General features: G+C 39.9%; 1 protein-coding gene across 3 annotated transcripts in view; it reads left to right on the top strand.

Moving 5' to 3' along the window:
- BDNF (brain derived neurotrophic factor) overlaps positions 1–18,210 on the top strand; it is a 38,639-nt gene extending 20,429 nt beyond the window's left edge. For 2 of the 3 annotated variants that reach the window (XM_040067275.2, XM_040067274.2), the window contains exon 2: positions 16,643–18,210. In XM_040067275.2, coding sequence (XP_039923209.1) covers positions 16,664–17,404 — 741 coding nt within the window. In that variant the 5' untranslated portion in view covers positions 16,643–16,663 and the 3' untranslated portion in view covers positions 17,405–18,210. Of the gene's footprint in view, positions 1–479; positions 511–16,642 lie in introns of those variants that run through there. The other variant, XM_040067276.1, reaches the window with a different exon arrangement.
- The last annotated feature ends 5,783 nt before the right edge of the window (positions 18,211–23,993 follow it).

The raw sequence follows: 23,993 nt of genomic DNA, 5'->3' as shown, positions 1-23,993 counted from the left end.
ATTAAAAAAAAAAAAAAAAAAAAAAAAAAAACAAAAACAAAAAAACCAAGAGTATTTCTCATATCTGCCTTCCTGGTGTGTATAAAAGGCTGAAAAGTTCTTCTAAGAATGAACCCTGTGCCTACACTAGAAATCTCACATTAGGCATTGCGGGAATTATTGGAGACTCCACTAGAGAAGGATATGTGCTTTTAATAGGTTAATTGCTAACTTGTCTTGACTTGTATTCAAGCATATGTTGTGAGCACTTGGTTTCTCCTAAATAGCTGAAATGCTGCTTAATTGGGAAACTCTCAATCATTTCTTAGATCAGTTCATACACTGGCATTCTTGGTAATTCTTAGTTGTAAACACCCTTTAAAAGGAAGCTTTTAAAGGCACGGAAGCTAAGCTATTTTTGTCTGTTGCTGAAATGAAGTGTTAACCAATAACCTACTGTCTTCAGTTCCAGCTGGGAAGGTTCTGTAACAGCTCTTGTATGCTGTGATACACCATTAGGAAGCAACACAGGTGTGTACTGAGTGAACTCTCTGATATATATGAGTTGGGATGGGGCTGGTAGGCTGTATCCATTGTCTGTCAACTCAGAAATCTTGCTGTTTCCTTATCTGTCTATTGTTCACTCTTATCTTTGACTGCAGGTTCTTTGAGGCAGAGATAGTCTTACCTGTCTGTTCTTTCTGGTACCCAACAAGAACTCATCAATGCTCTTGTAAAACCAACATTAAATAATAGATTTTGCTCTGCACTGCATACAGGCAACTCTTCCATGGTACTTTAAACTTGCATGTTATCAATTCCAGGTGCGGAGCAGTCCAGTGAGGAGCACTGTTTGTAGGAGTTGTCCATGTGGAACAGGGCAAACAGTCTTGTTTGTAAAGTGTAAGTGATCTGTAGGGTCAGGCTCAGCCTTTCCCCTTTCCTCCTTTTCAACATTCAGGCAGCTGGTGGAGTTCAACTGCTATACCCAACAGCAACAATGAACATGAAACAGTCTGAAATGCTGGAAATGGCCATGGACGTGACTGACCAGGCAACAGTCTTAAAAAAAAAAAAAAAAAAAAAAAAAAAAGGCGCCAACCTCATCTGAAGTACAATGTCTACCCTTTATAACTAGTGGACAGAGGGTTGGCTGGGATGGTACTGACTCGATGCAATTGTAATTCTTGGTAATACTGATCTGGTATCAGTGGTAGCAGAATGTCCCTTTACAGCATAATTTAGGCACCATGAATAGATACAGCTGTCTAAAGATGGGTACCATACACAACCAGAGGAAGCAAAAGAAAACTTCATTTAGTGATTTTTTTCATGCCCTGCTGTCAGCTGCCATAAGGCTGTAGCAGTTGTATACTTTCCTTGGTAGGAATATTGTATTTTTCAGAGAAGTCATTTTCTGAAACCAGTTAATTAGGACAGTTATTTCTGGCCGTGGCATTTGTAGAGAACAGAAGGCATGATTGTTCTTATATTTGTTTCTAGTCCTTTGATCGACTAGAAGCTCTCAATGCTTTACGCTATAAATTACCTCAATCCTTTGGCAGTTCGTTTCTTTTCTTGTGTACTTGGTTAGGAAAATGCAGAAATCCTTGTGACTCAGCTACAGACTACTATAAATTATGAAGAAATGGGGGAGGGGGTCACATTTCACGTTAGGAAAGGCAGTTCTAGGAGGATGGAAGGATACTCGTTGCTAAATTTGAGATAAGCATCTTACAGTATCTCAAAATCTGAGCAGCTACTGCCACCTAGAGATGCACGAACCGCATAGGGTGCTCGGGCTATCTCTGGCAAGGGAGCCTGCACCTTTAAAATGAGTTAATCCCAGTCCTTACTCCAAAGTATAAATTTAGTGTATGAGTGCAGACTTTTTTTAGCGCTGTAATTGATGATTACCTGTGAATCCTGTTCTAGTGATGCAGGTAACTAAATTTTATACAGTCTTCCTTGTGTGGCTTAAATAGGTAAGCAAAGAAGCATCACTTTCAGTAAATCATTTACTGATTTAATTTAGACTACACCTAAAGGAGTATTTGCAAGTCAAATTTATAAGGGCTTGATACAACTGTTGCTGAGGCTTCATAGCCTTTTTAAAGCCTACACCAATAATATGCAATGTGGAATTAGTCCCTTAAGGATTTGCATTCAGTTTAAGATTGGTTTGTTCCCTGTCCTGTCTTTGAAGTCTACTTGTTGGGAACTGTACTTTAGTATATATTTGCTAAATAGAAAAAAATCTGATTTTCCCAAATGTATCAACTCAGCAGCCTTTAGACTGGTTTCACCAGATTCAGAATTTTCTCAATTTAAAAATTAAGTATCAAAGATGAATATGTAGCTATTTGTTGCTACCTCAAATCTTACAACATGAAATACATTAGTATCTGCTCCCTGTTTTTTTTGTTTTGTACATCAGTCTGCTATAGCAGTTTCTTCCTCTGCGTTTGAGAGAAAAGCGGTGTTCCCTACTTAATTTGTTTCCTGATTACAGAGGGAAACAATGAGCCTTTTTTACCGCTGAACTTATAATCTCATGTTCAGTTATTTCTGTTTGACTCTCAGAGACACAGTATGTTTTGGGGCTTTTATAGTAACTGCTAGCTCTCCACTATCAAATGCCTACTGGAATAAACAAACCAACACTACTTAACATGGAGTTGATCACATCATCTCACAGAGCCCTGAAAATGCAATCCTCTAGTAAATTGCATGTACTGTATAGCTTTCCAGGTGATGGTTTCTTAAATTTCTTAGGATATTTGAAGTCTGTCGGTGTAAATTATATTGGGATAAGAGCTTAATCCAAAACTTCTGAGGGAAAGGAATTTTCCTGTGGGAAACTGAGAATCTGTGATACAGGGATATTTGCCACAAGTCAGGAGGCAACTGCAAACTGCTTATACCATATCAGGGTGCATGAAGGTTTTAATACCAAACTAGAGTTTGAAAAAGCTATCCTTGGCTCACTGGAGTTCCACATCAGCCTCAACCTTTCCGGTACGTGCACTGAGTTACAAGTAGGCTTTGCATGAATGCAGGAGAAATCAGGGAAAAAAGTGAACTAGGCAAAACCTTGAGCAAAATGCTGTTATATGCTCTTTATTAATTCAGCATGTAAAATACTCAACCCACAATCCTGTACTATATATCTTTTAAAAGTGAGTTAAGCTTAATCTTGTGCCAATTCTAGTGCATATTGTGCCTTAACTAATGTGATCTAAACGCTGGGGTGTTTTAAACACTGCTCCTGGAGAAATGCTCTTTCATCTAGTTCAAGGAATTAAAGGTTCTGATCTCTGGATTCCTTAGTCTGTGATGCCATTTACTTTTTAAGCTTGGTGCAACATCTAATATCCATACGGCTTAGTTTATCCATCTTCACGCTGGCCGTGGTGCTCTTGCTGAGTGTTCAGTACATGATACATTGAGAAGAAAAGAAATTAAATCTAAACTTCATTGAAAGGCTGGATTAGTAAAGCCATCCTCTCCCCTTAGTCACAGAACACACAGGATACTGTTGAGATGAGTGACAGGACTTGTTTTGAAGTATTTCTAGGTAATTCTGCCTGCTGGCTGCCTCCATTAAGAACTGGATCTTCACTTGCTATTTACATTCCTTCTGAGTTGATTATCCAGTTTGACTGAGCCGTAAATGCCGAGAGAGAAATGCTATTTGATAGAATTTGTACTGAGAGCCAGTGTGAGGAGGAAGCAAATTCAATAACAAGTTCGAGCTGGCAAGAGTGATTTAACCAGAATCCATGCCAGGAAATTGTGGTGAGCTAAGAACGTCCTCCTGAACATCATGACCACCCTTTATCTTTATAATGGGTTGAACCAAAACTAGAAATAAACACATCTGAAGTTCTGCATTTTTGCTTTTCCAGATATAAACACTACAGTTTATGTCAATGTCATGATTTTTTTCTTATTGTCAGCTTATGTCTTGTAGACAGGTTGGAGGATTTTTTTTATTTTATGGGAGGCAAAGAAGGATGCTTCACATGTCATTACAGCAGCAGAGTATTTACTGGTGTGGCACTGGCAAATTGATGCCAATGAAATGGTGCAAAGAGAAGAATGCAAGTGCTTCTTTACATCTCAGAGACATACAGATCTTTTGACTAGTGAGAGATGTCCGAAAATTAGTTTTCCCCCTAAAGGCTAATGATTGCATGTTAATTTAAAACAAGGAATAAAGCTGCCTTCCTTGAAAGACTCATTTAACTCATCTTTTTCTCTTGATTTTGCACTAATGATAAATTTCTGCTGTCCCCTGTGCAAAACTTTATTGCCATTGCAGCTGCAAAAGTAGGAGGAATGTTACCAATGAAAAAGGTTGTTGCAAAAGAATAAGAAGTGTACCTCTGAGAGTGACAAACCTGTAGGCAACATCTAACAGTCCATAAACTTCAAGCATGAAGTCATATCACCTAGTTCTTAATCAATTTTGTTCAACATGGAAATGGTTGTGTATTTTTTAACTTGCTCTGATTCCTCTAACTGTTATGAAACTTACAGACTCTTTTGCTTTGAAATAGTATAAATAATTTCCCCTGCCTTTAACTAATGACAGGTATGCAGTGAGATCTAGAAAATGCAATAAATAACTTCCATGTCTGCTTTAAATTAAGCACTTTGGACCAAATCTTCAGTTGCAAAGCACCACCAGACCTTTTAGTACTCAAATTGTGCTCACTAGAAAATGGTGCAGGGGAGCTGTTCATACTCTTGCATATCTTGTAATTTGTCATGTTCAGGTGTACGTCAAAATATAATCTGTAGTTTTTTTAAAGACAGTATTGAGCCATTGGTATTTTAACATAAAGATGGATCTGTGGATGTGCATTGGAAAAAATGATGACTGGAACTCAGTCATCTTGTTTCCTTTTATTCGTTTGATGGTGCTGCTACCCATATTACAAGTAGGCATAGCCTTGCTCTTCTCCATTTTATCCAAATTAAGGATGACCCTTGGTACCTGGAAAGCTGCCTGGCTTGTCTTTGTAGGGCTGGTAAATACCTGCTTGTGCAATAGTATTTCTTTATGGAAATAGGTCTTTCCCAAGTTTCATAAAGAGCTTGCTGCAGGTAAAGGCAGTCCCTGGTCTGGATGAGATAGGAACTTGTGTTGCATTTCAAATCAAACTTAGAGGTTTTAAGTGTGAAGAATATTTGTATTTTAACACTAGTTTTGTTTTCCTTGTTGCTCTTTGTTACGTAGTGGTTGAGGCCACAAATTGGAAGCATGAGGCTAAAAGCTGAAAAATGAAAGAGGAAAGAAAAAGCCATATGGCAATAGCAGGAGTTTCTGCCACCCCACCTTAGGCTGGTGACAGCATGCCCTGTAGTTAACCTACAGTCACGAACTAATAATGACGCTGATGGAAGTGAGCTAGCATATATATTCAAAGTAATACCCCTAAGGTTTTAATTAGCATCTTTCTGTGTTAGACATCTAAATTGCTGTGGAGAGATTAGCAAAATATGTGTATGGTACACATGGTAAAGGCAGCTTTGTGTAGTGGCTGAACTGAGAGATTTTGAGCAAGATTCTCTGGTTCAGCAGTGACTTGCTGTACAATCTGGGGTAAAATGTTTTAAATATTTGTAGTCTTTAGGCTTCCCAGAGGGAAAACAGTTTCTGATGCGGTTCCTTCTTGCCTAAGTGTGTTGAGATACAATGTTTGCAAAGCACTTTGAAGGCTTTGGTAGCATGTTTTCCAAAAATGTACAATTGGAGAGTCACAAATAGTACCAGATTTCTTAGCTTTTGCAACCTCTTTTCCTCTCTGTAACTACTAATAAACTCTGGTATGACTTTTTTGCATTTGATTTTGAATAGGATGGTGACTTCTATGGCTAGTCTATTATGTTATGGAGATATTTGGTAGAGGGAGAATATTTAGCTGTTTCCAAGACTAATTGTGTAATTTAATGTTTCTTGCTTTAACTTTCTCTTTCCTCCCCCACCCCCAGCTATTAGAAGAGAAGCTGTCCTTTCCTGCAGCATAGTGGGATCTGCTTACATGAAGGGACAGGTATTGAAGTTTTTCTAGAGATGTGTTTATTTAATGACTGAAATCTCATATACAAACCTACCCTTTGGAGCTTAAGGGCTCTTACAGTGAGAAAAGTGATTTGCTGGCAGCAAAGCCACTTTCTTCAGTGGGGGTTGTGCATGAAACAGGACACCCAAGTGAAGAACATTAGGTGGTATTGGGCTGGATTTTGCATAGCTCTCTTTATAGACATGTCTAGGCTATTTATGTGTTTATATCAATGACGAAAGAGAAGAGCTAGCCTGCACACCTAGAAAAGTTTTTTACTTTCTCTTTAAACCGTTTTACTTTCTCTTTAAACCGTATTACCAAATACGCATATATCCCTCAGGAGTCCTGATGAAGCTGCTTTGCTGAAACCTGTCACATTTTGTTCTGATACAGCTATTAGCTATAGTTTAGGTTTTGATCCCATATGATTTTCTGACCACATAAATACTGGGTCATCTTTGCAACTGATATAAATCTATGAATGGAACACTGTGGATTCATACCAGGCAGGGACTGTGTCCACCAGAATTAGGCCTAGTGAAACTTACTGCTTCAAGGAACTTCAATAATTTTTGTGGAAATTATTCCCCATGCTGCCACAATCTGTTATATCTAGTAGCAAGTATGAAAAGTCAGGAACCATGTAACTTCATTTTTAATTAGGGAAGGGAAGGTCCCAATGTCCTTGTAATTCATAGAAATCGCAGTGTAACACTCCTTGGTGAAAGAAATTACACCATTATATAATTGTGAGAAGGCAGGAATTGGATAAATCAATTTTTCCTCTAAGACTGCAGGGGCTTTTTTTTCTATATGTTCCATTAAATGTTTGTACCTGGAGCAGTACAACTAATGTAGCTTGTTTTCAAACCCTTGCATCTTTGCCAGATGTACATCCTCAACTCTTTCCCTTTCCCTCTGTGCACCTTGTGAAATGAAAGGAAAAATACAATGTTGTAAGTCCATAAGCCTATACACTGGTGTTTGCCTAAGAATGGAGGAGGAGAAGAGCTTGTTTGGGTCAGTCTCAGGTGCTGGCATGCTGGCTATACAACGTGACCCTGTGTATTCCTCTATTGAATCTGATTGAAGTTGGCCCCCAGATTCTTAAAATAGATTAGAGATAGAATACCAGCCATAGCAAGTGCAAAAGTCTTGTTTCAACATGAAACCACTTAGAAGGTGGGGAAAAAAAAAAAAATTAAAAAATTGAAAACTATAATGCTTTGAAGTCTGTGGTAAGCTATATTGTCATTGTAAAATATCAATGGTGAAAGAGCACTTCTTGCCAAAGTGTTTTCAATACAGTTACGTTAACATACTGACATAATTTTCAAATTGTTATCTCCAAAGATAAAGCTGTTGTCACGGCAAGATACATTCAGGGCTGGCTGTCCAGTGAAGTGGATTAGATTCCCAATGAGCATATCCTTATATCATTATACAAGTCTTCATTATTCCATTAACATTGATTGAGGTGACTTTGCAAACCTACAGATTTCTGCTTCTGCTCTTGTTCTGCTCCCATGTAACTTTGGACTTGAATACTCCCAGAAGCTGCTCTGGTACCTCTGTGTAAGCTTTAATTCCTTGCCCTGTGTACAGAAATTATTTCCGTGGAGATGCTGTGCTGGCATCTGGACTGAGCATGTGTCAAGAAAAAAGCCACACACAAGGGCAGACAGCCAAAAGACGACTGAAACACCACTAGCAAATGCACAAGTATTGTTAATACCTGTCAGGGCTCTCACAACAAGCAGTTCTGCTTTCTGGTTCGTACACATCACAATGTACTGATCAGCTGCATTTCAAGTACTGGCTATGGCTAAAAGTAAGGTATTCTCTTAAAGCAAAGCCACACAGTCAGGGTCTCAGCAAAGGTATGAGTCTTGCAAGAAGCTGATATAGCCTTTGCTCTCTTCCCCTCACCCTAGTGAAAGCACTGCCTCACCAAACCACGGGTAACTGCACCATCTGATGATTATGCTTTTTAACCATTTCTTTTCCTTGGCAAATCTTCACTTATGTTCCTGTTGGGTGCATAATGTTCTATAGGTCCTAGGAAGCTGCCACTTGCAGCAGAACTGATGCATGTGTGGGATGCTTTACACGCTGTTCAATAGTTTATAGGCACTCTGTGAGATCCAGCCTCAACTGGTGCAGAAACTTCTGGGTTGTTCCAAGGCTGCTGGACACATGTCACTGTTCAAGGGATCCAGCTTGTGCTAGATTGCATGCAACATGATCTGTTCTGTTCCTGCTTTTGGGTGCCAGTTATCCTTTACTTCTTTGTGAGCTTCATGTGTGTACTTGGCAGAATGGCTTAGTCCTGTGATGATTCAGTGCAGTGTTTCATACCAGAGAACTGTAGTGAAATAGAAGACAAACTACAGATGCTGCTCAAAGGTCTGAGGTTCTGCCTTAATGTTTTTTTGCACACAGGTTGAATTAGCATTTTTATAAAGCTCTAGTGGCTATTGAAGCAAATGATATCAGAGAACTGTAATTATCTGCCCCCATGGAGGAACCAGATAGTATCTTGGCATGGAGTAATTACTTAATGGGTTGGTTTCATGGGTTTCATGTTGCAGAGTGGAGTATGTACCCTATAGGTGAACCTTCTTTTCACAGAAATTGCTTTAGTGTTACTTCTGAATGACCACAGTAATGGCATGAACATACCTTGGTGTATTTATCTCTAAAGAGATAAATGCAGTTTTCTGAAGTCAGTTTTGAAATTGGAATTTGCTGATGCACAAGTTTTGGTCTTAGAAGTATCATCCCTACTGTACAGTATTTGTGATATAGTAATAGAAGTGCAGCATGTTACTCTACCTATGATACTCTGAAAAGCAGAAACAAACCTGTTGGTAGTGCTTTTATTTGTGGAGGACATTATTTGGGATTTTATATGGGAGGGTATACCTTGGGATTTCAACATGAAATTTTGGCAAAAAATGTTGTGGTGAAGCATATTGTGTTCGATACTAATGGTGGCACACACAGAGGCTCCTTTGGGAGCTCAGTTTGTTTGTATACAGTTGGAATCACAACTTCCTGTGCAGTTTGAATGCCCCAAGTGTGCTATGCTGTACAAACAGCTGGAAAGGCAGTAGGTGTGTTGCTGCCTCAATCAGTTCCCATTATCAAAGTATAAAAAAACTGCACATGTCTTCTAAAGATGTTGTCAGAAAACCTATGATACCATCTGTGAACCTGGTCTGCTGTTTCTCCATTTGTGCATACTGTCAAAACTCATCCTTCCTGTTTACTGGTATGGGCAGACTGAGTCTGAGATCTGTCCAACAGAGATCCTGCTGGGAGCACCTTGTGGTCCTGCACTTAGCCAATTTACGTATAATTAAGCGTGTTTGCAATGAATCTGCTCTGCACTCATTAAAGCAATTGAATTCTCACTCAGGGCTTTGAAGCGAGCTGTTGAGTGTCTAGAAAGGTATGAGCAAAGTTTGTAGGAAACTCTGATACATGGCTCTGTGAAAGATCAGGACTGTGATGTCATGACATTATTATTTTGCCATTATTTTCTTTGGATTCTTTCTCACCTCTGGTTGTCAGAAACTGTGATTTCTGTATGTACTGACAGTCCAATAAAACCTTGGAACCCCACAAAAAAAGCCTTGTAGTGCTTTAGACAGGTGCATGCTTTTCCAGAGCCAGTATGGACATTGCTGGAGTCTCTTTGCTCTCAGAAGCTGTACCACAGACAGTATTTAGCGACATAAGATAAAAGCAAATTTCTCATGCCAGGAGTTGTAGTTAAAATTAACAGTACTTGTATATTTGCTTGCTGTTTATCTTGGACTTCAAAATACTTCATAGTCTCAGCTATATCTGGCCATAAAACTATGTAGATTTCATTACCTCAGGGAAAAACCAACGTGAGAATAAAAATAAAATAGGTTTATTCTTCCTGACGCAAAGCACCAACTTACAAGAATACAAATTGGATATGGGTGTGCATGTATATGTGTTGGGGGGTGAGTGCTTTATTTGCAGTAATGAAATTTAATTATATAGTTTGCTGCATAAATAGCCTCAAGTATAAGTAGAGTGTGTCAGACATCCAGTTATGCATGTGATAAATGTTAATACTATTTGTTCTCAGTACATTTAGTCTTTGCAAATCATGTGCTGACATGCATCCCATTTTGATATCTGTTCACACACTCTGGTAATGATGCATAAAGCAGAAACTCATGCCTGTGGCATTCAGTAGGATTTAGTAAATTGAACTTTTGTGTAAAGATCTTAGAAAATGGCAAGGCACAAAATGAATGTCACTTGCTGCTAATTTTATCTTTCTCCACACTCCTTTCTGGAGATTAAAGCATGAATCTATTCACTACTGAAAGTTATCTCGACTTGCATGGCAGATACCGGGATGCAGAAAAGCAAGTACATATTCACAGCTATTTCTTAGGTCTCTCTGCTGGAAATATAACCTGTGAAGCTACTGGATTTCTGCTTAAAATAATTAAAATAATGAAATAAAACGATTAACAGGTGAATCTTCATTAAATACAAATACTGGAATAAATAGCACAGCACGGTAATTGTCTGCATATGTAAAGTAGCTGTAGATAATTGACATGACCTTCACTTAATGAGCCTGCTTCCCATTAGTGGAGATGACTGCCACAATTATGTGTCCTTACTCTAGTTGTAATTGCATGGACTTTATTGGAGTATGAAGTAGGTCGCATCTTCCTGAGATCCGGTCCGATGGGTGACCTCTTTTCATTGCTACAGCTTCACTGTGCTGCATGAAAGCAGAAAGGACATTCTTGTGGCCATGAGAATGAATGGTGTTCTCGAAGCTGGTCTCAAATGCGATTTCTGATAGACGTGTCTCATGTCCTGAGGGAGTAGTTGAAGACTTGCTCTCAGGGGGGCTAGTTTATATCTATGTTGTACAAGTTAATGGGTGTACAATGTGTGGGACAATTGGACCAAGACTTCTTCTCCTAGAGAGGTCTCCAATCTTTTATGCCCAGAGATGTAGCTGAACAGGAGTGCAAAAGGGTTTTAGCTTTAACTTGTTCCTAGAAGGTGTGGAGTAGAGACCTGAACCTCCTACACCTGAGAAGGGAGGGCAAATGAGTGTATTGCAGGACTACAGACTGGTGTTGTAACATCAGTGATTTTTTTATTGTATGTTTCTGGCTGCACATCTTACTAGAAGTAGTCATGGCTATACTGTTTGTCCAGCATTCAGTTGTATCGATGCCCTCAGAACATGCATTATCAGCCAGGTTGCTCCAGTTAAGAAAAACTCAGCACTGGTAAGCCTCTATGGGAAATAGTTGCTCAGTCTACCAGCATAGTCTTAGGTGTGGATGTACCCAGAAATGCTGGGGCATCTCCATGCAAGGCCTCACAGTGGTGGATATGCCCAGCACGGAAAGCACAATATCTTGCTTGGTAGTAGCAGGCTGAGAAAATAGGAAAATAGTTCTCTCCCATGTTCCCAGCCCAGTTCCTCTTCCACACAGGGTAGCACACTGACTGGCTCATAATCAGAGGGATGTACACAATATGTTAATTTTGGGGGTTTACAAGACACTTGTTATAACAGCAGGTAGTATCTTTAATCTCTGCAATATAATGAAGGTTTGGTGGTTGGGGAACAGAGAAGAAAAGGACTGGAAACTGCCATCCAAAGCATTTCCAATGACCTTATTGGTGCTACATTGGGATATTAGTCCTGCCTCATTAAGAAGGAGATGAACCATGCTGTCGTGTTTGATGCTACATGCTAGGCACCCGTGAAAAAACTCTTCACTCATTCTCCTCTGCTTTAGTTGAGCAGAGGAGGGGGAAAGAAAATTCAAAGGGGCTCATGAGTTGATGTAAGGATTGGGAAGAAACACTTAAAGGGCAAACTGGGCTCAAAACTTAAAAGGTATTAAAAAAACCCAAACAACTGCTAACAGAATTGAAAGAGTATAATGAGAACTAAAATAAACCTTTAGAACACCTTTCTTCCCCCTTGACTCCCCTGCCCTTCTTTCCTTCCCACCAACAGTGCGCGGAGACAAAATACGGGGGTTTTAGTCAGTTTATCACTTCTAAAAATTTTTCTTCAGCTCATTTAGGGAGAGGAGTCTCTTCTGTTTTGTAGCAGGATCCTTCCCATGGGAGGCAGTTCTCTGTGAACTTTTCCAACGTGGTTCTAATTTTCACAAGTAGCAGTTATGCCTGGCCTGCTGTAACATGAGTCCCTTCCACTGGTAAAATAGTCTTCCCAAACAACATGGTGTGGGCCATTTTAGTTCATGGGGTGTAGTTTTTTTAAGGATGAGTTGTTCTAGTTTGGAAGCACGGGTTCTCTTTCTCTACCTTCTTTCTCTCTTGAGTTTCCCACTAGATTACAGCTTTTCAGCATCCACGCGCTCCAGCGTATGTATCTTTTCTCACAGGCTGCAAGTGGATCTCTGCATCCCCCCATGTACTTCATGAATTACAGGGAAACAGTTTGTTATAGTCCTCACCATGGCTTGCAGAACAGTCTCAGCTCTGAAGCTCAGAGCACCTCCTCCTCCCTCTTCCTCCTTTCATCGACCTTAGTGTCGCCATATTGTTCTCCTTTTATCTCCACCTTTACCTTTTCTCTAACTGAGGAGAGAAGTTGTGTCTGTAGGTTTGTTTGTTCTCAAGTTCTATCAATTGAAAAATTTTTATGGAGTTCCACAGCACTGAAAGGTTGCTCCCATTAGGGTTCCACATCAGGGAGTTGCTCATCATGCCCCTCGCTGTCAGCCACATGGTCCCTGCCAGCACCACACAGGTGGTACCTGCTGCTGCGGCATCGGCACCATTCAGCACCTCTTTTCATGCAGAACACCGAAAAGGAGAAGCTGCTGCTGCCACCCTGCCATTCTATTGCTGGTTAAAAGTGGCTAAGCAGAGAAAGTTCATTGTGAGTCATGCTGAGATGGTGGATACGTGGCCTTGGCTGCGTTGTTGGCCACGCAGTCCTGGCAGTGTTGGGATGGACCCTGGTGGCCGCCTCCCAACCCCTTGGAGGGAGACAGAGGATTTGCATGCATATTTTTCCTTCTTGAATATGTCATCACAGAGGCGTTACCAAATTCAGTTGGCTTAGCAGCATGTCTCTTTCCAGAGCCAGCCCATGATTGGTTTTGCCAGGCATGGAGGAAGTTTCTAGCAGCTTCCCACACGCAAAAAAATCCCTTCTGTGGCTGGCATCCTCCCTTCTCAACAAAAAATCAAGCCAGGTAAAACCAACACACACGCATTCATGTGTCAGTTCAAAAATAGCTGAAAGGTTGTGTCATTCTACCCATGAAGCGAAATACCTTATTCTGCTAAAGCATGTTAAACTAGTTGATTTTTAGCAACTGCTAATACAAATTGCTATGGTCTCTAAAATGAAGATATTTCCCAGGTAATAACATATTACACCCTTGTATTAAATCACTTGATATAATTTTGCTGCCAAAGAAAAGGACTCTGTATAGTGCTCAAGTCACTGTCAAGCTAGAGAGAAGAATCTTTTTACATCCTGCTTCTGGAGTTCAGCGTAGTCCAGGACTCATTTGCCGAGTAGTAGATATTTGATTTGTGGTTGCTTGCTGGCAATATTCCTTGTATCTGTGCTGCTAAAGCTTAATTTGACATGCTTTTCTACAGTTTTAAATGGGAGGAAGAGGATGGGCTTTTAAGCAGATATGTTTTCTTGTGTATCATCAGTATGCTATGTGGGTAATGCCTGTCTAAAAATTGCTGGTTTTCAGAGTCCAGTTGTACACAATTTCTCCCCATCCTAGATAATAGTGGTGATCGTGTCATCGGATGGGATGTAAATTGATCAAACTTGACAGCAGTTTTCTTGCTAAATGGAAAGCATAATTGATTAAGGAAAATTTAATGTGATATATAAAGTACTGTTAGATCTGGTGACCTGTCAGTGGAGGATGCTGAGGGCTTATTGAAGTCAATCAGCACCACTGTCCTCCATTGTCTTCCTTTGAAGAAAAGCATCCATGTGAGTGAAGTTGCAGAGCCACTATTCTGTTTTCACATCTGTGCAAGGTAAACAGCCCAATGACAGTGGTGAACGATATGGCCTGGTCCAGGATTCCTCTCTTCTTTGTTCTCCTGTCTTGAAAAGCAACTGATCAACTCCAGCTGCTGTGCTTACCTGATGAGTGCGAACTCATCCCTGTTCTGTTTGCTCTGGAAGGCCCCTTGGGGGGCCTGTGTGCTCAGAGAGACTCTGTCCTACAGAGTCAAGAACTGGCCAGGACCACTGGGCACTACTTCGATAATAACAGGAACTTGGTTAGGAGCCAGAAGATCTGTTCATTGCTCTGGTGGCCACAAAGTGTGATGTGAGTGTTTGGGGTTCTTTTCATTTTATGTTTTATAGTAAACAATTCTCTGAAGAGAGAGTGTATAATGTATTTTTTCATTCCACTGCTTCTGCATTTGTATGTTAGCTAAGCCACGCATTTTCAAGACAAGAAGACTTGTCTCTTACTCGATAAAGGAAGACTAGCAATCTTTTTCCTTCTTTTGTAAATCACCTCTCTAATGCCTCTTTTCCACCCCTTCGAGGAAGAAATCTGACACTCCCTGTAGAATGTTTTTAAAATCCCAACATGAAAGAAACCTACAAAATATTAAAGTTCTGCATGGTTAGAGCAAACACTATGTTCCTGTGAGTCACAGATGACAGGTTTGTGTAATCTTAATAATTCTATGCCACAACAACACTACTGAATAGGAAGATGGAGGGATGAAGGAAGAGTTGTACTGGGTTAGGAAGGCTTCTTGGCCAAAATCTTGCTTAGTGGGGGCCTGGAGATGAGGTGGGTAGGGACAGAAACCTGAACGCTTCCCACTCTGCCTTCATTAACTACTTTAAAACCTACGTTTTGGGCCTTTCTAGTGCACATTTCATTTTATTAATATGTTTTATGATAAATTGCCTTTCCATGTTAAGTCATAAGAGTACTCATTTCCCACAGCATATTTGCTGGAGATAAAGTAAGTCTTTTTACATAGCACCCTGTTGGCAAACAGAAATAGGATTTACTCCAATAAGTGTTGCCAAGTATGAGGTACTTCCAAATGAACTTCAAAAGCTCTGAAACCTGCATTTGCTGCTTTTTCAAAAATGTGAACAATGCCATTGCTTTCTAGCAAACAGAACTGGTGAGAAGAGGAATCAGAAGGTAAAAAAAAAAAAAAATAACAACTGGATATGATAGATGTTGTAGTAGTGCTTGGGATCTGAAAGAAAGCATAGCTCTCTGTCAGTGCAGGATTTGGGGGCAGTTCTTGTAAGGAGACTTAAAGTATCTACTCTGCACTTGAAGAGGAAACAATTTCTACCCTGACGAGACTTAGCAAAGCACTTGGGAAGGAGTTCTTAGAGCTCCAAGCGGTTGGGAGCCGTGATAGGAGTGCGTTGTGCTGATTCCAAGCCTGGTGAGGAATTTGCTTGCCAGCGCTCCTTTCTGGTGTTACCCCTCCTCTCTCAGTGAGGACAGAGATGAGCATACACACCAACATCAAAGCACGGCCCTTAACGCGTGCCAGATTTTGGGGCAAAATGGGAGAGAAACAGACAAACAGCTGTGTTTCAGTATTGCAGTAGGGCTGGTTATGCTGGGTTTCATGTTGGCCTCTGAGCTCTAACTAGGGGTCAATAAATGCTTTGCCCACCTGAGGACAGGTAGTGTGGGGCCCTGGAAAAGTACAGGACTTTTGTGGTTCTGCTACTGTCACTTCAGTATAGCTCTTACCATCTCTGTAATCCGGCACACCTTTTCTGTGCTGTTCACATGATGCAAGCTATCTGTCCAGCTCAAGTTTAGTATACCGTTCCAGGCCATTTTCTTGTTATATATTTATGTTTATATACTTTCTACTTTTAGATGAGAAACTGACCTGCTGAGACCTCAGTATGGTTTCTTCCTGTGTTTTGAAGATTGCTTTCAAAACACAAATCCAGTTTGCTGCTCAGTTGTTTGGGTTTGGTGGTTTGGGGGTTTTGGGGGGTTGTTTGTTTGTTGTTTGGTTGGTTTGGGTTTTTTTGTTGTTTTTTTGTTGGGTTTTTTTTGGGGGTGGGGGGGAGCAGAATGATGAACTCTATTTTCTGCCATAGAGAGATCCTCAAAATCAAGTATTTACATTTGCGCTTGAAACGGAAGTCTTGCCTTTCACAGCTGTGAAGCTGTCTTATTGTTGAAATGTTGCATTGCTAAATAGCAGTTCTGCTTTTGTTGTTACTTGAAATAGATGTAATTGGTCAATAAATAAGGAGTTTGCATAGTATCTAATCTAATACTTGCTACAGTGAGATTATGGCACGTAAGAACTGAGTTGCTGGGATCAATGTTGCCTGTGCTACAGCATATGCTTTTTCTGAAACTCTAAATTAAAGAACACTCCTTTACAAGAGAATGCTTTATTACTGGTAATGAGTTGCAACTGCATGCAGAATATCTCTGTAGAAAATGCATAGTCTTGTGACAACTTGGGTGAATTTTTATTACTCGAAACCTTGTAAGTTAATTTATTTTTCTTGGTTTTAACAGTTCCACCAAGTGAGAAGAGTGATGACCATCCTTTTCTTTACTATGGTTATCTCATACTTCACTTGCATGAAAGCTGCCCCAATGAAAGAAGCGAGTCTAAGAGGACAAGGCAGCTTGGCTTACCCAGGTCTTCGGACCCACGGGACTCTTGAGAGCATAAATGGGCCCAATGCTGGTTCAAGAGGACTGACATCGTTGGCAGATACTTTTGAACATGTCATAGAGGAGCTTCTAGATGAGGACCAGGACATCCAGCCCAGTGAGGGAAATAAGGATGCAGACTTGTATACATCCCGAGTCATGCTAAGCAGTCAAGTGCCTTTGGAACCCCCGCTGCTCTTTCTGCTCGAGGAGTACAAAAACTACTTAGATGCTGCAAACATGTCCATGAGAGTCCGGCGCCACTCTGATCCAGCTCGCCGTGGGGAACTGAGTGTATGTGACAGCACGAGTGAGTGGGTGACAGCAGCAGAGAAGAAGACTGCAGTGGACATGTCCGGGGCAACTGTCACAGTCCTGGAAAAAGTTCCAGTACCCAAAGGCCAGCTGAAGCAATACTTCTATGAGACCAAATGCAACCCTAAGGGATACACAAAGGAGGGCTGCAGGGGCATAGACAAAAGGCACTGGAACTCTCAGTGCCGAACTACCCAGTCTTACGTGAGAGCTCTCACCATGGATAATAAAAAGAGAGTTGGCTGGCGCTTTATAAGGATAGACACTTCTTGTGTATGTACATTAACCATTAAAAGGGGAAGATAGTGGATTCATGTTGTATAGATTATATTGAGACAAAATTATCTATTTGTATATATACATAACAGGGTAAATTATTCGGTAAAAATAATTTTATGGACTGCATGTATGACTGAAGTTTATACAGTACAGTGGTTACACATTCTATTTATTGAACATATCCATGACCTGAAGGGGAACAATAGTCATTTGCGCACAAGTTAAAAAAGACCAAAAAAAAAAAAAAAAAAAAAAAGAGAGAGAGAGAGAAAATCAAGCAAACAAAAAAGTCTGCATTACATTCCTCCATAACATTGTGGTTTGTCGCCGTTGCCAAGAATTGAAAATATAAAAATTAAAAAAAAAAAAAAATAAAATTGCATGCTGCTTCAATTGTGAATTAATGATAAACTGTCCTCTTTCAGAAAAATAAATTGAACCAAAACATTCTGTTTACACTTTAGACAGTAAGTATCTTTAGTCTGTTAGTATATATGTTTACTGCTTCTAACTTCTGATAGCGTTGAAATTAAAACAATGTCAAGGTGCTGTTGTCATAGTTTTACTGTTTCTCTTTTACTTTTGAACTCCCATCAGATTGAAAAAGAAAAAAATCATTACTTTATTCTGGATTAGAAAAAAAATTTGGTTTTTGTATGTTGTGAAGGTGTTTGCAATAGCAGTCCAACTACTGACAAAAAATAATAAAAAGAGGCAACTGAAAAAGAATGGTGATGTTCCACTTCACATTGTTGAACTTCAGGCTTAAAGACAACACTTATTTAACTGTATGGCAACATGGTTGTTTTGTTGGGTGGGGGTGGTTTGTTGTTGGTGGGGGTTTATTTAGTTTGTTTTTCTTTTTCAATTTTCAGTCTTTTGAGCCATGCATTTGCTTATACTACATTTGCTTGTTTGAAAAAAATGTTTTTCCCCTTTTGTCCCTCTGGAGGGACATTGGTTGTGATCTTTAAGTATTTCACTTACCACAGACCCGCATCTTGTCGTATAGAGAATATTCTATAGTGTTCAGAGCCATTATTTTCATATAACAAAAGACTGTGCTTGTATTAAATGTCTTGGTGAAGCACGGTGAGAGTGTCACTAGAAAAAGGGTCTAGAAAAGATGAGGGTGGATCTGAAATCAGGTTGTTGTGGGACTTTATAGCTCAGCCAGTTTGGGAACAAATAACAGTGATTTGGGTTGACTGAGGCTATCCCAGTTGCAGTCATTACTGAATGTGGTCCTGTGCATTATGTTAGAGAGCGAGAGCTTGGCCATGTACATGGATGCCCTTCCTCTCCAGAGCATGCCAGCATCCCCAGGCCTGCAAAGCTGGTGGGCAAATTCTGGTGGCATCTCTGCCTGAAGGAGCCCTGGAAACTAGCTTGGGAATGAGACAGAAAGGAGCTCTACTTCTAGTAGAAAGCAATTAGCATTATGTTTGTGTGGTTCTACCTCTGCTGTCAGACTTATTTTATGAAACAAATATTGGCACTAAAAAAGCCACTCTTGAAGTCAATGAAGAGCAAGTGCTGGAGGAGTTGGCTTAACTGGCTTAGGTTCTGAGAGACATGTTTAGCTCTGTGTTCCCCCCTCTCCCGAGAGAAGTATTGCTAAAAAGGTGGGTTGTAAGGCTGATAGCTGTGCATAGCACTTGCACTGGCTACAGTGGGCTGAGAACAAAAATAGCTTGTTAGTAAGTTCACTGAAGGCTGATGCTATATTTGTAATTCCTGTAGATTTAAAAAAAATAGCTGGACGAGTAGGAAAATATGGCAAAATATAATCTGCTTCTGAATGCTGTAGAATGTGTGTTTATTAAAACGTTGACTGGGCAAAACTTACGGAAATATGTTCACCCTAGTTATGCTCTTTGATGAGCATATTTAACACTGATTTTACGTCATCACCTATGCCAGAAGCTAGCAGGCACTTTCACATCAATGACTTCTTCTACTTCAGGTAGAAGGGCATCCTGTTCCTGAGGGTAGCTGGCTGTCGAAGTGCCAGTTGCATCGGCCATATGCACACCAGCCTGTGAGTGAGAAGAGAGGGTTGTGTGACCCACCTGAACCTCAGACTTCAGCCTTCCCCATGAATTGCTGATGGGGAATTCCCACACAGTAAAAAAAAAAAAAAAAAAACCCAAAAACAAAACCGCCACAACCTTATTGAAATTCTCAAAACTTCATCTAAGATTTTCTTCATGCAAATTAAATTGTTGAATCAAGGAGTATTTTTTGTTGGAAGGGACCTTAAAGATCATTTATATTACAGGCAAGTATGCCTACCAGTAGACAATTTCATTCCCCTGGGGCCAGTACCTGTGTGTGTATAGTAATTTGCATTTAATTAACGCAGCATCACTCAGGAGTTATTCTCAGCAATTCTTCTAATCTGCAGCAAAGGAGTGTTGCGATGTTGGCTTCTCTCAAAACAAGGGTTGGTTGCTTTTAAGGAAAGAATGATGCTGATGTGTGAATAACAAACAAATCATTCATCTAGACTGAAAAAAAAAAAGCTAGCTAGGATCTGGCAGTAGTCTAATTCAGATACAGGAATAAAATAACTACAAGTTCAAAGAAATTGAATTTCTAAAAGAGAAGTGTTAATGCATAAATCATGCTAGAAATAAAGTTTCTTACTTCCCAGCGTTAACTCTGGCAATATCCTTTACTTATAAATCCCTACCTGGCACGGTAAAGGTGGTGCAGGTGTGGCAGAATCAGAACACGGTAGGTTCAGAGGGGTAAAGGACAGCCCATGTCGTTGGGGGGGCACTAAGGGATGGAGCTGGGAACCTAGAGAACTGTGTCTAGTAACTACACCCAGAGTGATATTCCCCATAACATGGCAACTCTATACTTAATGATATAAGGTTAAACTGGCAATTAACCTGCAGTCCCATGGCTCTCCCATGCCTGACCTTATACATCCATGGTCATAGGCTGGACAGTTTTAGTTAACACAGAGACGGAGAGGGGAGTGTTGGTTTTCCTTCATATCACTTAATTAAACTCTTGCTGTGGTCTGTTTGTGACAGAAGTATATCATGCCTGTCAGCAGGCCTAGTACTGTGTTAAAGACTCTTGCAACTGTAAGTTCATGTCTGTGGCCTTGTTCTCTATTATTCATCTTGTGTAACATAAATATTTATTGTATATTTATATAATTTTATGGGGGGTTTTTGGAAAAATACTGAAATTGGCATTAAAATTTAAAAGCAACTGCATCATATTGTAAATATAATTAAGCTATATTTAAGTGTACTGATTAACATAATATATGTTTAACGAGAGTTTTTTATGTTTTTAAATATATTTTCAAAATACATATATATATAAAATGGGGTTTTTGGGGGGACCATGTGACTTTTCTCTAATTGTAAAACAAACTTGAGTTTTACTATAAATATGTGTGTTCTTTGTTTTAAAACAATTTTTACTCTATTTTAGCAATAAAATCTCACTTGGAGGGCAGATAGCACCCTGTTTCATAGCTGGACAGTTAGCACCGGGAGGGGAGGGACAGCAAGAATTTACTTCACATAAAAGTTGGGGATACTTGCAGAATGATGTATTTCCATTTAATTCTAGCACAAAAGTCCTCATGAACTAAAAGGCCATGAATAACATATATATGGTTTTACTCAAGTATAAAATAAAGAGTATAATTGATGTAAGGGGGTGGGAGTTTCTACCCTTAGTAACTAAGCTCAATAGCTATAGTCATGTACCTAATTTTTAAATGGTGTCATTTATATTTATATCCCCTGCACTGATTTATGACCCTACAGAGTACTAGGAGTGGAATTCCTTGGATTTAACATCTTGTTAGCATTTCTAAAATAATACTCTCTACTACAACTGCCAAGCCTGTATATTTAATTATCCCATAGACCTATAATAATCAATAAATCCTAATGATGACTAGAAAACTTTCAGATAATTTTAGGAGGGAGGCAAGAGGGGAGCACAAACCCAAACTCTTAGAAAAAGTCTATTGCTGCAGATTTTTCAAGAGCCCAGTACCAGCAATATCTCACAAAAACTGAGGAAATTATGTTGCTGCAGATTGTCATTTATATTTAACATACCTGCATGCACATTGCTTCTTGATTGTCGTCTTAACATAAGCTGTCACAAGCCGTAATGGATACTTAAATCTTTGGGATGTGGATGAACAGAGCTGCATTTTGACCATGCCATGTGCCTGCTCCCGGCTGCAGGAGCTGGCTCTGCTTGGACCTTGCCTCCTTCCTGAGGTAAGAGAGAAGTTGCTTTAGCTTATTAAATATGTGTTCATTATATGACATGAGTGCCTAGGGAATGAAATGCACACACTCAAAATACATATTTGAGCTACAGAGGAAGATACAGGTGCTAACCATCCAGCCAGCCAGCCACTCTGCTGAGTAGGGGAAAACAAAGGTGTTTCCACAGCTTTTCTCACTTGGAGAAAAAAAAAAAAAAAAATAAAAATCCATAGCTAGACTTTAAAATTACTCAGAAAAAAAAAAATAGAAAGCAGTAAAAGATTTTTGAAGAGAAGTGTAGGCTACATTGAAGTGTAATGAGATGGGGAGGATGTTTTTTTCAGTTTGTTCCTAGTGGATCTAATACACTGCTTCCACAGGCTCCTTCCCCTAATTAGGTCCTCATTGAGAAGACATCTGGCAGGTCAATTAAAATGAAAAAGTCATTGATGCACTTTTTTGAGCAAATATAAAGAGCACTGGCATCTGACTTTATGAAGGAATTGGAATTTTAAAGTCAGGAAGTTTCTGTAGGGGGTGTTTTGGAAGAGGAGGAGACTTTTTTTCCTGAACTTTTTTTTTATAGGTAGAGTTGGTTTTTTAAAACAATTTGCTACCATTTTGGGTACTCAGAGACTGTGGTGTTGCTATAAATCAGAGAATTTAAAGTGATAGCTTTATTTTGATGCCATGGGAGATAGGCTGGAGATACCACAAGTGATCCTGCTTTTCCACGCAAATCTGGGTTCACCTGAGGAATTTGAAATGCTTCTGGAAAGTCTTCCAAGTCTTTTTAATCCTGTTAGACAGTGGCAAAAAGTACCTGGAGGTAAATTGCTCTTTGCTACACCAACCCCTCTCTACTGAGACAAATGGCACATAGTTGCTGGTTTTTGCTTTGCTGTGCAAGGGTGAGTCTCTTAAACCTGCCTGTGACCTGCTCCATTCTCCATACTGAAGTCACACACATGACTATGTGTTTATCTAGCTGTAAAATCACTATTGGTGCTGCTCACTTGTCTCTGTTGGTCAGGCTGCTGCTGTATTTTTGACTCCATACAGGATTGCAGCCACCCCACCTGCTGCTGCAGGTCCTTGCTCTGTAGGAATAACGTGCAGAGGGAACAAGGAGTGGCAATTCCCAGTAATTGCCAGTGCCTGGGAGGACCATGCAGGCACCAAGGGCTTCCCTGCTGCTGAGTCCTCCACTGCCTCAGCTTGCAGCAGACACTGCTGATCTCATCTGAACAACAACTGCCAGTTTGCTCACACAGGGATTTCAGAGATGAGGAGGAGGATTTGGCACAGAGCTGTGAAGCTTCTTGCCTAAATCCTCTCTTCTGCCTCTGCCAGCAAAAGGATGGGTTACAAGGAAGGATATGTCCTGCTGGGATTGCAGAGTTTTGCACTTCCAGAAATGGCATCTCATGAGTCTACACTGTGAAAATGTTTCCCTTTGCTAAAAGAATCCTTTCTTTATACTGTCCCTTCCTCCCCTTTAGTAAAAAAATCTGGTGCAGCTTAGGCCTATAAAGTTTGAACTGCAGTTCATGTGTGTAAACCAAGCTGTCTTCTCCTCCTGAGTTATGTTAATTATAACGGCCTTAAAACTGCTCAGACTCTAAACAGGGATGCAGGTACCTGGTGGACTAAATATTCCTTCAACTGTCATCTACACTGAGGGTTTAAAATTATCTTAAGAAGGTTTCCAGTTATAATTTTTTTCTGACCTTTAAAGACCATTCTGCCGGGAGACTCATTTTTTCTCTAACCCCAACATGGTCCTTCATTTAAGTTCCACAATATTTGAACTCCAACCTTAGGAATCTGTTATTTCAAGACAATATAAAATATATGTGACCATGTTTCTATTACAAAAATAGTGCTGCCAGTGTCACCATTTACTTCTATGGAACAGCCCAATAAGGCCCTTTCACTTCCAGATGTACACTCTGCTCTTACACGCAGGGATTGGTATAGCTGTAAAATTGAATGGAAGGATGGAACCAAAAAAGCTTTGAGAAATACAAAAAGAACAAATCCAGCTTTGTTGAGAGCGAAGTGCAGGTGATGTACTGCTGCTTCCCCTGTTCGCAGCAGGCTAGATATCCCCACTTTTGCCATTCAGCCACAAATCCATACCTAAAGTCCTGTTCAGCTACAAGAAATTCAAAGTGTGCAGCATCTTTTTTTTTCTTTTTTTTTTTTTTTTTTTTTTTTTTCCTTTTTTTTTAGTCCCTCTGGTTTTCTTTATTCTTGGCCTAAGCAAAGTGTCTTGATGTCCCCATGTAATGCAGGCCGCTTGGTGAACAAGAACAGTCTCAGCAACACAATTTTTTTTTTTTTTTTTTTTTTTA

This window comes from Hirundo rustica, chromosome 6 (genome assembly GCF_015227805.2).
Source record: "Hirundo rustica isolate bHirRus1 chromosome 6, bHirRus1.pri.v3, whole genome shotgun sequence".
In the NCBI taxonomy this organism is placed as follows: Eukaryota; Metazoa; Chordata; class Aves; order Passeriformes; family Hirundinidae; genus Hirundo; species Hirundo rustica.
This window is presented reverse-complemented; position numbering and strand designations above follow the sequence as displayed.